At 43.1% G+C, this 14,698-nt stretch overlaps 1 protein-coding gene across 1 annotated transcript in view; it reads left to right on the forward strand.

The window, feature by feature from the left end:
* Positions 1–282: 282 nt before the first annotated feature.
* HSD17B4 (hydroxysteroid 17-beta dehydrogenase 4) overlaps positions 283–14,698 on the forward strand; it is a 78,688-nt gene continuing 64,272 nt past the window's right edge. The window contains exons 1-3 of the mRNA XM_083576807.1: positions 283–434; positions 7,172–7,225; positions 13,568–13,675. Of these exons, the coding sequence (XP_083432933.1) occupies positions 377–434; positions 7,172–7,225; positions 13,568–13,675 (220 nt within the window). The 5' untranslated portion in view covers positions 283–376. The remainder of the gene's footprint in view (positions 435–7,171; positions 7,226–13,567; positions 13,676–14,698) is intronic.

Consider the following 14,698-nt stretch of genomic DNA (forward strand, 5'->3'; position numbering starts at 1 on the left):
AAAAACAGCTAGAGGGCCATCACTGGTTTATGCAGTGTTTCCCAAACTTGGATCTCGGACTACAATTCCCATCATCCCTGATCATTGGTCCTGCTAGCTGGGGATGATGGGAGTTGTAGTCCAAAACAACAATAACATATGGGGACCTAAGTTTGGGGAAATCCTGGTCCATTGAAACCGATTAGTTAGTACAGTACTGTATTTAAGCTGCGCGGCTCGGAGGAGGTGGCTGCTTGCTCCAACGAACTACCGTTCCCAGAATGCAACGAGCCAACTCGCGCACGCGCTCTCCCCTTGCCCTTTGGCCGGCTTCTTCCCTGCTTACCCTCTGCGCTGTGCAGCTGGGGAGGAGTGTTTCTCGAGTTATTGAAGCAGCATGTCCGCTCCCTTGAGGTTTGACGGGCGGGTGGTGCTGGTGACTGGCGCAGGGGGAGGTAAGCAGCAGCGACCTCGAGGGCTTTCAAGGTTGCTTCTTAGCTACCTGCCCGGGTGCAGGTAGGAGGGGGCTGCCTGCAGGGTCTGCAGACGTGGGTCCCAGCCTGCTAGGTGTGTGCTGTCAATAGTAGGTTGCAATTACTTTGCGAGCTTCTTTTTGGGGGGACGAGACTAAAGCCCTCTTACCTGGGAGCAAGTCCCACTGGGATCTGCTTTTGAGTAGACATGTATTGGGCTGCAATACATGGGATCTGCTTTTGAGTAGGCTGCAAAGATCTTCTATGCGTGTAACCTACGTTTCATTTTTGAGTAGACACTTTTGTACTAGAAGATCAATCTAGTTTCTGGCAGTGTACACGCAGATTCTTCTGGAAAGCTCACGCACACAGTCTTGTTTGTTCCCAGAATTTCTTGTTCAGTGAAATCCTAACCCCTTTTATATGCAGCTTTTTTTTTTTAACCTGTTATGGCTGGCAGGTATTCATAGACCGTTTGTGTTGAGAGTGTCAAACTAGGAATGACAAGACCCAAAATCAAATACTCAGTGATGAAACTCCCTTTTAGCTACTTCCCAGCCTAACTTGCTTCACAGGACTGTTGAGAGCACTAAAGCATGGGAGAGGTTAACCACGCTCATCTCTTTTAGTTTCTGGGAGGAAAACATAGGTAACGAAATAAATAACAACCACTAATGGCTTTGCTTATTGCCACATCGGTTTGCAGTGAATTACGCAACTTAATGCTGAATGTGATAATGTAATTGTTGCTGACACGGGGACTGCAAAATGGTCCTTTTACCTCCCCACCCTGCAAAACGGCTGTTGTTACAAAAATGACAATAAAAAAACTTTGGAGTAAGTTGTTAAGTTGCAAATCTTTTCAACTTTATATCCTTAAAAAAGGTAGGCAGTGTTCCTAACTTCACTTCAGAATATTGCCTAGATCCCTGAGATTGTGGGTGGGAATACGTGAGTTTCAAAACCTGCCCACTCACAGATGAAACAGTTCCCAAGGAAGATAATAAACATGCATAACAAGCCAAGCCTGTGTTTTGCAATATGTACGGCCACAAACTTCTTGAACCATTCAACGTGTAGGCGCCCTTAATGCAAAGTATTCTGATTCTAGAGTTAGTACCAGTGTTTTATCCTTTTTTATTAGAATAATAAAATCATCCAGTTGTATAGTTGGAAGGTATCAAGGGTCATCTAGTCTGAGATTCCTTCAGGAATCTTAGCTAAATCATATATGATTTAATGACTTTGCTATCATATCTTTTCAGTTATTATTAAAGCCATATATCTGAACAGCCATCTTTTCAGAGTCAATGATTACCAGCTTCTAGTATACATTCCTGTTACTGCTTAAAGCATAAGGGACGATTCACCTCCTCTATGGGCTAAGTGAGATCCAACTATTCAGCCCCACTACCAGGACATGAATGGGAAGACTCAGGGAAGATGTGCCTCCTTTACCTCAGATAATAATAAATAATATTTTTGTTATTTGTACCCTGCCCATCTGACTGGGTTGCCCCTGCAACTCCGGTCAGCTTCCAACATATATAAAAACATAACAAAACATTAAACATTAAAAGATGACTTCAGTGGGCTCCGATGCTAGGTAGGCAGAGGGTAAAATGCATACGCTTGTCATACGTCAGGAAAATTCCTGACATGTCCTGGTTCTTGGGTGTAAAAATGGCATCGGGGGAATTTTGCCAGGGAGAACCCGGATGTATGGCAACACGATGGGAAAAGCAGCGGGAACAGCTCACTATTTTGGGGGCAGGTCAACAATTTGGGTTTGTTCCTAAAAATAGCTCAACATTTCTGGGGTCTTCCTAAAAAAAGCTAAACAAGTTTGTGTGTGTCAGGAATTTTACTTTTTGAAGTATGGCAACCCTCGAAAGGCAGCACCTGAGAAGACCAAGAATGAGGGCAGGAAATGCCACCTAAATGATCCTGGCTCTAATAAGGTACTTTCGTGTTTGTTTTGTGAGCATTTTTTGTAAGGGACTTTGAGAGCTTCTCGGGGCCAAAAAGTGCACTGTAAGTATTCTTAATCCACAAAGCATTTTATGAACTGGCAGGTTTAGTAATTCAGTTCTGGCTTAGCGTCAGCACCAAGCATACTGGGACATTGGATAGTGCCCATGTGCCCTGGCACAGCCCACCAGGGCTGATGCCTACCTTGGTGGATGCCCTCAGTGCCCCTTGAGTCCCTCAAGTGGAAGTGCTGCTAAACATGCCAATCTCCTGCTTGTGCACACTCGTGCGCTTACCCAGAAACAGTGGTGACACTGCTGTATTGTGAGTTAATTCTTTAAAACATTTCTAAGTTGCTCTTTATCTTAGGGTACAGAAATGGCTCCCAGCCCATTTTGGTGCCATTGCCACTGGGTAAACTAGTAAAGGAGAGGGGGGCATTTATAGCCTAGCTGCTGCAGGGAGTAGAGGCACTGGAGACAGCTGGTGGCCCCCACCCCTTGCTTGTCCAGGGCCTCCCAAAATCTATAGCTAGGTCTGACCCAATTAAGCAAATTGCAATTAATTGTATGAGATTAGTTGATCCATTAATCACCTGAATCTTACTCAGTTGCTTCATGAAACTGCTGTGGATCTTTTTGCACGTGAGGTGTGGGAGTGCAGGTTTGGAATAAGGATTCTTGAGCAGGTTGTTTAGCTAGATAAGCCATGCAAAAGAGGAGTTAGACGAAACCAAGGGAGGGACATGAATTGTCCATAATTAATAACTGGCTTCAGATATGAGTTTCGTCCAAGTAAAGTACGTTTTGCCAGGGCTTTGTTACCAGCTTTGGCACAAAGATCAGTTGTGGGAGAAGGTGTCTGTGTATCAGGCCACTTCAGGTTTGGTAGTGAGTCACATTAGCAAGTTATTTGGTGCCCATTGGCTACACAAACCGTGGTATAACCAAGATGCAAGCTTCAAGAGGGGTAACTGTCGCAGCAAAAAGCTCAAAGGGTCTCATGACACTGTGGAGTCTAACAGATCTATTGTGTCATAAGGTTTTTTTGTTTTTTGATAAAAAAATTGTTTATTTTATTTATGCATTTTTCAGTTTACACTTTGCCGTACATACATGCACCATTTTATCTTACTGTTACGTAGACTTCCCAACCTATCCCTCATTGACCTCCTAGCACATTTTCTTTGATTTGCTACCTCGCCTTTCTTTTTCCACCTTTTCTATCCCGACGATTCACTTACCTTCCCCCCCTCTGCTTTATGTCCACTTGAAAGTTTCCCTTGATTCCATCTCTTTTTAAATATTCTCGAAAGCAATCCCACTCACTTTTTATTTTACTATATTTTCATCCCAGTTTCTTATTTTTGTCATCATACTTGCTAGTTCCACAAATTCTGTTAATTTGTGTAACCACTGCTCCTTTGTCGGAGTAATCCTTTCTTTCCAGTTTTTTGCATAAACTATTCTAGAGTCATAAATTTTTGCAGACTTCATTTTGTTTGCTGCATTTAATTTCCCACTGACCTCACTGTTTACAGTTCCCCTTGCATGCACCATTAGTATATATCCTGAGTTACAGGCAGTGCTTTTTTTCAGGGGAGGGGGCACAGGGGTACGCATACTCCTAAACATTTTGTGAATCTTAAGTTTGGCCTCATTGAGGGGCAGTATTTCAAAATGAGAAGGAAAATGAGAGTACCCCTTTAGAAAAAAAAGGTACCGTATTTTTTGCTCTATAAGACTCACTTTTTCCCTCCTAAAAAGTAAGGGGAAATGTGTGTGTGTCTTATGGAGCGAATGCAGGCTGCACAGCTATCCCAGAAGCCAGAACAGCAAGAGGGATTGCTGCTTTCACTGCGCAGAGATCCCTCTTGCTGTTCTGGCTTCTGAGATTCAGAATATTTTTTTTCTTGTTTTCCTCCTCCAAAAACTAGGTGCGTCTTGTGGTCTGGTGCGTCTTATAGAGCGAAAAATACGATACTGGTTGTAGGTATAGAACACTTAATGCATCTGATAAAGTGGACTATAGTAATAAGGTACAAAGGAAAATACCTTATACCAAAGCAGATCATTGATCTGTCTAGTGCTGAGTGACTGTTGCTCTCCAGGTTTTCAGTGCTGAGTGACTGTTGCTCTCCAGGTTTTCAGATCGGTCCTACATGGAGATGCTCTGGACAGAACCTGGTATCTTCTACGTGCAGATAAGATGCTCTGATCTATGGCCCTTCCTGAAATGTTCAGGAAGTCCACAAAAGTTTAGGCCATAATAAATTAGTGTTTAAAGTTGCACAAGGCTCTTTGTTCTCCAAGATGCATATAAATGTTAAAGCTGCCAGTGTCGCAATGCACTTGATAACTGAATAGGGCATTGATTCTATTCACAGCGTGTTTGTTGGAAAAACAAGTTCCCACAGATACGTTGCACTGGTCACTTGCGAATAACCGATTCTAATTTATAAATGCTTTTAAGAAACCTTAGATTTAAGAACACTGCACTACCAACTTATCTTTTTTGTGGGGGGCATCTCAAGAGTGATCTCATGAATTAGCCCAACAGTTGGGTATTGTGAGTTGTTGAAGTTGTATGTTGCTATTTTGCTTAGCCAAGTGCCTGTTCAAGTTCGTTTTCGAAGCCACTTCATTTGTATGAAAAAGGGCTTCAGGTTCTGTCTTTGCATTCTAAAAAACTTTTCACAAGGATCAGTTATTTTCCCCCCACTAAAGTGGCTTTTGTAATTCGATTGTCCATGGGATCAAGGCTGAAATAAAAATAGGAGAAGGACAATTGGATTCTGTTACAGTGCTGTTGTGTACATGTTGAAAAAATGGCCCCTACTGAAGAAAGAGTTTTTGCCTTTAGTGCAAAATGAGGAAGGCAATCTAATGCTACAGTCTTAAACTCCCCTACCTTGAGAGTAAGCCCCAGGACTTACTTCTGAGTAGACCTGGTTAGGATTGTACTGTAAGGTTGCAATCTCATACCACACAGTCAGTGGGATTTCTGTGTAGACAGGCGTAGGATTGCACTGTAAATGTATTTGTTGGCATCCATCTGTCTCAAAAGACAATGGAGTATGCTTCTGGGGGTGATGTCAAATCGCTGGAGAATCACAGCGCCTGCTGTGGCTGCAGAGACTGGTAACTGGTAACTGGTAACTGCTGCCTCTTGTGTTGTTTTTGCTGTGTTAGCAGCGCCGAACTGACCTCTCTAAAGTGTAGGCCTGGGCAGTGTACGTGGAGGTCCTGGGCTGCTCAGACGGCAGGGCCCCTCTCGCGGTCTTGCTGATGTGGTCCAAAGGAAAGCAGAGCAATCATTTGGATGCGGGTGGCGCTGTGGTCTAAACCACTGAGCCTTGGGCTTGCTGATCAAAAGGTTGGCGGTTCGAATCCCTGCGACGGGGTGAGCTCCCGTTGCTCAGTCCCAGCTCCTGCCAACCTAGCAGTTAGAAAGCATGCCAAAAAGTGCAGTTAGATGAATAGGCACTGCTGCAGCGGGAAGGTAAACGGCGCTTCTGTGTACTGCTCTGATCTTGGTGTTCCGTTGCGCCAGAAGCCGCTTAGTCATGCTGGCCACATGACCCGGGAAAACTGCAGAGTGGACAAATGCTGGCTCCCTCGGCCTGTAAAGTGAGATGAGCACCGCAACCCCAGAGTCGGTCGTGACAGGATTCAACTGTCAGGGGTTCCTTTACCTTTACCTTTTTACCTGGCTGCAGGAGTTGCCAGAAGGAGGTGTACAAGATGCCATCCCAACTGTCTTAGGGACTCTGCTCCGGATTTGTGTAGTGTTTACCCTTTACCCTTTTCTTTTCACAAAGATGTCTCACAAAGTAGCAGGTACGAATTTTCCCTCAGGGTTTACTCCCAAAGCCTTTCTCACAAATGAGTGTAGCCGCTATTTTGGGTTAAGATGAGCATACATTCTAAAGTATGGTGGCTTGAAATGAACATACACCTGCTGTATGTTCAGAAAACATAAGCATCAGAATATGTTTTCAAACTACAGTGGTACTTCAGCTTCAGTACTTAATTCATTCCAGAGGTCCGTTCTTAACCTGAAACTGTTCTTAACCTGAAGCACCACTTTAGCTAATGGGGCCTCCTGCTGCTGCCACTCCGCCGGAGCACGATTTCTGTTCTCATCCTGAAGCAAAGTTCTTAACCCGAGGTAATATTTCTGGGTTAGAGGAGTCTGTAACCTGAAGCGTATGTAAGCTGAAGTGTATGTAACCCGAGGTACCACTGAACTTCCCCCACTACAATCTCCATGACGGAGGCATATTCTAAAATGTTCACTGATGTTAAACTTAAACTTGCAAGGCTACCATATTAACTTGGGAAGTAGTAGATTAATCTACCAAGTTTATTTTCCTTCACTCCATCCATCTTCCCAGAATGAACCATGGCTGCCTAATTTCCTTCTCTACTGCACAGCTTAGTTACATAGATTGTTCCAAGTATTTCTGCAGATGAAAGGACTTAAGCGATTAGCTTCTTCTGGGATAGCCCTCTTGGGAACAAGATCAGCAAGTAAGCCAGGAGTACTGATGACATTCGCTTTGGATATCTCTTTTTGAGCCTCTGCTTAATTCCCTATATCTGATGATTGCACAAAACATGGATGTGAAGCAACCTCAGAATAAATGTTCCTTTTCTTGTTGGGTTATCCACACACACAAACTCGACTTCTTTTTCAGTGTTTAAACTGTTGAGATTCTAAAAGAACTTCTTTTTAATCCCTGGTAGGACTGGGCAGAGCCTATGCCCTGGCGTTTGCTGAAAGAGGAGCTTCTGTGGTTGGTAAGTTATTTACTTGATTTCTTTTGCCAGCAACCTTTGTCATTTGTGATTTAAAACGCTGCAACTCGTCCCAGCAACCTTTGCACTTCATTTATTTATCTATTAATCGTTGCGTTCCTTTCTTGTGGAGATCCACTGTTAAGCTTTTCCGTTTTGATTTCTCTGACCTAGTTTCGATGGCAAGACAGCTAGGGGTTTTACATAATGGCATACTGGCATTTGGGTAATACATCTTCTTGCCCACAAGCACAACATGTTTATGGGGAATCTAGTGTTAAGTTGGAGTGGTAGCTACTTACTGGTAAAGAAATGTTTCCTGAAAACAAAAACACTTGCGGTTCCACAATGCCACATGCAATATTTTAGAAGAGTGTTGTGTGTGTGTAATTTCTTTCATGTCATGTTAATGGTGCTCATGCAACACTGTGGGACTTTAGTGATTAATTGACTTGTTTTTCATAGCTGAGCAACAGCAACTTCATGTGATTCATTAAAGGGAACCCAGCAGTTCCTGAGTGCGCATATATGCACATAGGTTAGGAGCATACTGGAAACTCTGCAATGTGTTTAATACATTGGAGGATAAACCAAGTTATGGAAGGGTCTAAAGACAACAGCAATATAAAATGTGTGTTATGGATTAAGTCCTCTTAGTTTTCCTACATGCATGGAAATGTATGTTAATCCCCTTCTGCCCATTAAAATAATTCGTTTCTAATTAGCTAACGGCACTTCCAAGGCTTATTGAACCTTGAAATAAGCTAGGAAATAATATTGAACTAGGAAATAAAACTCACTGCATTCTGAGTAAATTAGTTCTGAGTGAAAGGCCTAGTTTTGGCCTAATAATCACTTGTGTTCCATCTTGAGTTCCTCCTTCTACTAGTTAGGGCACTTTTCAAATTGCACAACTTCTAAGTGTGTGTTGAATTTTCATGTAGGTTTACATAATTTGAAACCTTGAAATCTGGAGCAAAGCTCTTAACACATGGCCAGAGAGCTCTTTCAATGAGTAGCTGTAGTTTCCCAGGATTGCACTTACGGTAGATGCCTTTTCAATGCCTGTTTAGCAAGAACATTTTGAGCTTCGGTTTTAGCGGCAATGGACAAAAGTTCACAAATTAGTGCAAAAAATTAGAAAATGCAATAGCGGGAGTGAGACGAGCATGTTCCATTTAACATTCCACTCTCTGTGTTAAATTTAGCTCATCGTAAACTGATTTGGGTGCATAGTGGGTTGCAAATTTGCACCATGTATCATTAACCCTGATTAGGGTTTGCTTCAAACCATTGTTTATGATTTTGGTTTGGAAGACAACCATAGTTAGGCCATTTGAACATCACAGCAAACTGCAGTTAGTGCTAAACAGGAAAATGAAAGGGAAGGAAGATTGGAGGAAAAGGAGGTAATGTCTGAGGGGATGGCAATTTGATCATGAATTGAATCAGTGACAGAAGTGTTGGTGGCCCTGAATTAAGGCATGGAGAACATGTTTTTCAAATGTTTAGGTAGCTCAGAACCAAGCAGAATTGCAGGCTTCACTAGCAGTGTAGCCAGGAATTGCTATCCTGTTTGCTAATGGCAGTGGGTAACTCTAGCAGTTTATAAATGGCAATTAGGAAAACAATACATATCACTCATATTTTTCTACCAAGCAGCTATTCTGTTTTGCAACTCGCAAATTTACAATACAATCTAAAATTCCTGTTTCGCATTGCAAACTGCATGTTGCAGCCAGGGCTTTCTTCCACTGCCACAGCTCCAACAACCAGTGCGACAAGCTGTTTAAACCAAGCAGTTGTCAAAGTAGCTACAGCACAAACTGCTCTAAAAGCTTCAGAAATGTGTGCAGTTCCTTTTCATTTTAGCTAACAGCTGCTCTGAATTACAGCTTTTATTTTGGAAGTGGTTAAAGTTGTTTGAAATGCGAGCCTTCGTCATTTTCAATGTAAGAATGTTCAAAACATACTCAAAAACAGAGGCTTTGCAGCACTGTTAGAACAGAAGCCTAGTGAACCAAACCTTAAACCCTTCTTAAGTTGGCGTCGTATTCTAACTTCTTTTGTCCTTGTGATTCTCAAGTCTTTCAGTGCAAGGTTTCCACCCACTTCAGTCTAGTTTAACATGATACACTTCCAAACAATTGTTAGCCTTTGGGAAATAATCCTAGACATTTGCAGCAGAGACGACTTGGAGATCTATTGCTATTACCTCAGGTCCTGCCTTTAATGCCATATGTTTTCTGCATAACTGTCAATGTTTTTATAAGTGGAAGACCAGAACACTGCAAATATATTCAGCGCATAGTTTCTATAGATGCATAGTTCATTTGTGAGTCCTGCAAATGAAGGTCTGAAGGCATGTGAGGCCTTGCAGCACTTAAGCAAGTCTGGGACTGGTTAGTGCCTAGTTGGGTAACAGCTGGGAATCTCATGTATACAGCCTTGGGGTCAGTGATGGAAGGCAGGTGGCACCATAAACATAAAAAGGAAATAAATAAAATTAGTCTTTCAATGTGGCTTTCCAGAGATGCCAAGTATACAGGCCCTATATGCATGAAGGAGCGTCTCCACCCCCATGGTTCAGCCCAGCACTAAGGTTCAGCTTCGAGGGCCTTCTGGCGGTTTCCGTCACTAAGATTACAGGAAACCAGGCAGAAGGCCTTCTTGGTAGTGGCACCCTCCAAGTGGAATGCCCTCCCATCAGATGTTAAGGAGATACAACTGTTAGAAGACATCTGAAGGCAGCCCTGTATAGGGAAGTTTTTTAATGTTTAATGTTTTGCTAGGTTTTAGTATATCTTGTAAGCCGTCCAGAGTGGCTGGGGCAACCCAGTCAGATGGGTAGGGTACAAATAATAAAAATATTATTATTAAGATGGCTACTTGAAACTGGCACGAAACAGAAATATAATCCTTGTCAGTCCATCTGTCTATCAGCTACAGAGCTTACTGCCCTCCCTTACAATTAATCAATACCCATTTTGACATTTGGAATGCTAATAGAGATATGCATGTTTAAGCCTCGTGCAAGCAAATAACCACCCACCCCTTCACTCCCAGTTTTTGATGTTAGAAGTATTTGTAAAAATAGGAACATTCAGTAAATCTATTCATTAAACAATAATAATGGTACCCACTCAACACCCACTTGTAATTGGTATCTCTGCTGTTAGGTCGTAGGAAGAGCCCTTAAATGAGTTTGACTAGAGGTCTGTTCGTTGTCTCCTGTGAAGTCTCCTTTTTTAGCTTTTGCGATCTAAGCGTGTACTGGAGTTTCCTCTGACACGACTTTCCTTATTTCAGCTTCAAGGCTACTGCAGAATGAATTTTGCTGTGGGGGGAAAACAGGGTGTGAAATCAAGAATTAAAATTGGCAAGGCTCCCTCTTGCAAGCTCTGTTACCGAGGACATTAAATCTTCTCAGTCTCTGGAAACCGCTTTGATTTTTTATGGTCATCGCATTAGAGTTGGCAGCCTCGAAGACTTTTCTGTTCCCCTTAGTAGCGATAGCTGTGCTCTGACCAAAGGCAGTATGATTCTGAATACCAGAATGCAGTCCTATACCCTCTTACCCACTGAAGTCAATGAGACTTGCCTACAAGTAGACATATATAGGATTGCACGGTAATTAAATTTGAGATACAGACTTTTTTCTTCACTCTACCCCTCTCTCCTCCCCTTCTATCACAACTGAAAAGAGTGAACAATACAATCAGAACTTTAGCTTACTGTAACATTCTATAAGGGACATGGGTGGCGCTGTGGGTTAAACCACAGAGCCTAGGACTTGCCGATCAGAAGGTCGGCGGTTCAAATCCCCATGACAGGGTGAGCTCCTGTTGCTCGGTCCCTGCTCCTGCCAACCTAGCAGTTCGAAAGCACGTCAAAGTGCAAGTAGATAAATAGGTACCGCTCCAGCGGGAAGGTAAATGGCGTTTCCGTGCACTGCTCTGGTTTGCCAGAAGCGGCTTAGTCATGCTGGCCACATGACCCGGAAGCTGTGCGCCGGCTCTCTTGGCCAATAAAGCGAGATGAGTGCCGCAACCCCAGAGTCGGTCATGACTGGACCTAATGGTCAGGGGTCCCTTTACCTTTTACCTAACATTCTATAGGTTTCCCTTACATTTGTTGTTTTATGCAATTCTAGCTGCTATCATCTGTGGAGATCTGCAACTCACACACCTCACTAGAGATCTCAGTCTGTGTAATTTGTCACATGCATGTGATTCCGTTTACTGTTGGATCAAAGATCAGTCTCCCTTCAGTAAATTTGTTTGCGAACACCTGGCTTAAAGTTGTGCTACTGTGCTCCACTTCTCATTGGTGAATCTGTATTCTTTATTGGTTTCTAACATGGTCCACTTGGAAGTAAGTCCTATTGAATTTAGTGGAGCTTACTCTCAGGTAAAGTAAGGTTGGGATGCAGCCTTAGCCAACACTTAGGCTAGTAAAATGCTTTTAAACAGATCATGAGGTGTCTGCATAAGGATATTAATTTTATGCTATCCCCTGATTCTGTGTATTTTTCAGGGAAAAAAAATTATGGACACCTTTTTAATGTACTTCATTAACCCTGAAGAATTATTGAACACAGCGGCAAATTTTAAATTGCATTATTTAGTTTGACCACATGGGGGTAATGCTGCTTCAGAAATACGATATATATACATATCCACAAGCACAATTTGCTTTCCTTTTTGAGCTCTCCTCCAAGATGAGCTGCTTTGCATTATTATTACGTAACCTGGATTTTCTGCATGCTCTTGTTATATGTCTGAAAATATGCAAATAATCCATGCATGTTTCTTACAGTTCAGAAACGCTGAATTGCAATGATGAAAATAAAACTCTTTCTGCCCGGCTATGAAGTCTAATTAGTGCGCTGCAGGGGAAGAAAAGAAAAAGATTTTGCAGAATAACTGCATACATCCATGATATTGGGGGCTCCTGTTTTAACTACTGAGTGTGCTTTTTAAACAGAGACTGCTAATAGATGGCCTTCATACGGTCCTGAAATACTTTCGCTCACCCTGTAAGCTCTTGTTGGGTTTCTGACAATTTTAGCTCAAAGTTTATATGTAGTCTTAGCCTTCCCTGTTTGCACAGGTATCCAATTACAGAAAATCTCACTGTGCCAAAAACATTACATTAAATGTCCCAGAGTTATCTGCTCGTGATTTTTCAGTCTAGGAAGTGTTAGTTTAAATAAAGGACATGGAGCCTGTGCCCCTCCTGATGTTGTTCGACTCCAGTCCAATAACATCTGGAGGGCCGCAAGTTCCCTTTCCCAGATTAAAACTTAACATTGGCAGGCTAAATGCGTACTTATTCTGACCCATATACAGTGGTACCTTGATTCTTGAACTTAATCCATTCCAGGAGTCCGTTCGACTCCTGAAACTGTTCAAAAACCAAGGCAAGGCTTCTGATTGGCTGCAGGAGCTTTCTGGTTTGCGGCGTTTGGGCGTCGATTTCTTTGACAACTAAGCCATTCGGGAACCAAGGAACCACTGTATGTTAGGTCTGGCACACACATCTTGAGAAGTATGACTTTCTGGCATGTTCATACAGTCACAGTTCCCAATGGGGAGCTCACTCTTGCTTTGCTCCGACCCCTGAGCTTTTTGGTACAGAATGGCAACTATGCCAAGGTTTAGCTCAGAGTGTCATCTGAACCCAGAGTCATGGTCAACATACTGTAGGAGCCAATTCCTAGGGGCCGAGGTCCCTTCGGCCTCCTGCAATAAAATATTTGAGGGTCCTGGGTCTCCCCAAAGTTGATGGGCTTCATTTAAATGCTGTGGGTTGCACCCCAACATTCAATCAGTTATGTGGGGCAGGGCTTACCTGCCCCCCCATATTTTATTTAAGTTGGCACTGCTGATCTTTAAGGTCTGGCCCTACCCTAAGTTACAGTAAAGGTAAAGGTACCCCTGCCCGTACGGGCCAGTCGTGTCCGACTCTGGGGTTGCGCGCCCATCTCACTTAAGAGGCCGGGGGCCAGCGCTGTCCGGAGACACTTCCGGGTCACATGGCCAGCGTGACGAAACTGCTCTGGCGAGCCAGCACCAGCGCAGCACACGGAAACGCCATTTACCTTCCCGCTATAAAGCGGTACCTATTTATCTACTTGCACTTAGGGGTGCTTTCGAACTGCTAGGTGGGCAGGAGCTGGGACCGAAAGACGGGAGCTCACCCCGCCGCGGGGATTCGAACCACCGACCATACGATTGGCAAGTCCTAGGCACTGAGGTTTTACCCACAGTGCCACCCGCGTCCCTGTTACAGTAAGTAGCTGGTCCTAATTCTCATTACAATCTTCTCTGTTTGTTCACCCAGTGAATGATCTCGGAGGCGACTTCAAGGGACATGGAAAGAGCTCGTCAGCTGCTGACAATGTTGTTGAAGAAATAAGAGCCAAAGGTGGAAAAGCAGTGGCCAACTATGGTATGTTTCTCCCCTCTCATCTCCCCCGCCCAAGAAAACATATGCTGACAAAGCTACTATTTCTAACTCTTGAAATATGTAAATCCAGGTGAGGTTCTTAGAAAGGTCTGACATTTTGGCAAAATTATATATAATCATAAATGAAATTTTAAGTGACTATTGCACGATTAGTGGTTTCCTAGAATTTTGCTTGCCAATTGTTCCTAATCTCAGAACTGGGGGGAAAAGTTTGGGAATTATTGTCACCCAGCTGAAAGGTTAAAGAGTACCCAATATTATTGGGTCTGCTGTGACTAGGTAGTCAGAATGTGGAGCCATGAACCATAAGCCCACGCATTTTGGAAGGATTTGAAGTTACACGATTCATTGCGGCTATGTAAGTGTGATTCACTTTCCAACAATTACCGTTTTTGCAGCCAGTGCTGTTCAGAAGCATGCTGTACGCTGTTGCATTAAATGAAGACGTACACGTTTAGCTTACCTGAGGCAGGTCATGAAGGCTAATATTTATGCTGAGTCCTAAAATGGTAGCTCTGTTTCTTTATTTTTTAAGCACCCAGGTGCTGCTTCATTGTGATCTATCTGGTAATTTCTTGGTGGCCATGGGATGAGCGTACTGTTCTCTATTCACAGCGCACACCGCTGTCTTTTGAAAGTGGTTTTCAATCTTGCATTTTATAAAGGCTTAAGTCCACACACAAATGTAACACACACATGACATACATGTATTGACCTGCAGCTCCCATCTACTTGAATAGACTATAGCAAGCACTCTGAAATGCATGTGCAACTGTGTGATGTAGGCTGACCCTTGTGTCAGAAGAACGTCAGAAAATAACCTGCAACGTGTCGTGAAATTTATTGATTCATGTCCTTCTAGCTTCAAGGCACAACCAGGAACCAAAGATCATGGTCTGGTGCTTTAAATGAGCTTAGTGTTTTACCCATCTGACACATGCAATTATCCTTAGATACTAAAGCAATTTGTTGCTTACTTGACTACAATTCCCATCATCCCTGACC

This window comes from Podarcis filfolensis (genome assembly GCF_964270895.1).
Source record: "Podarcis filfolensis genome assembly, chromosome: 11".
NCBI classification, from domain to species: domain Eukaryota; kingdom Metazoa; phylum Chordata; class Lepidosauria; order Squamata; family Lacertidae; genus Podarcis; species Podarcis filfolensis.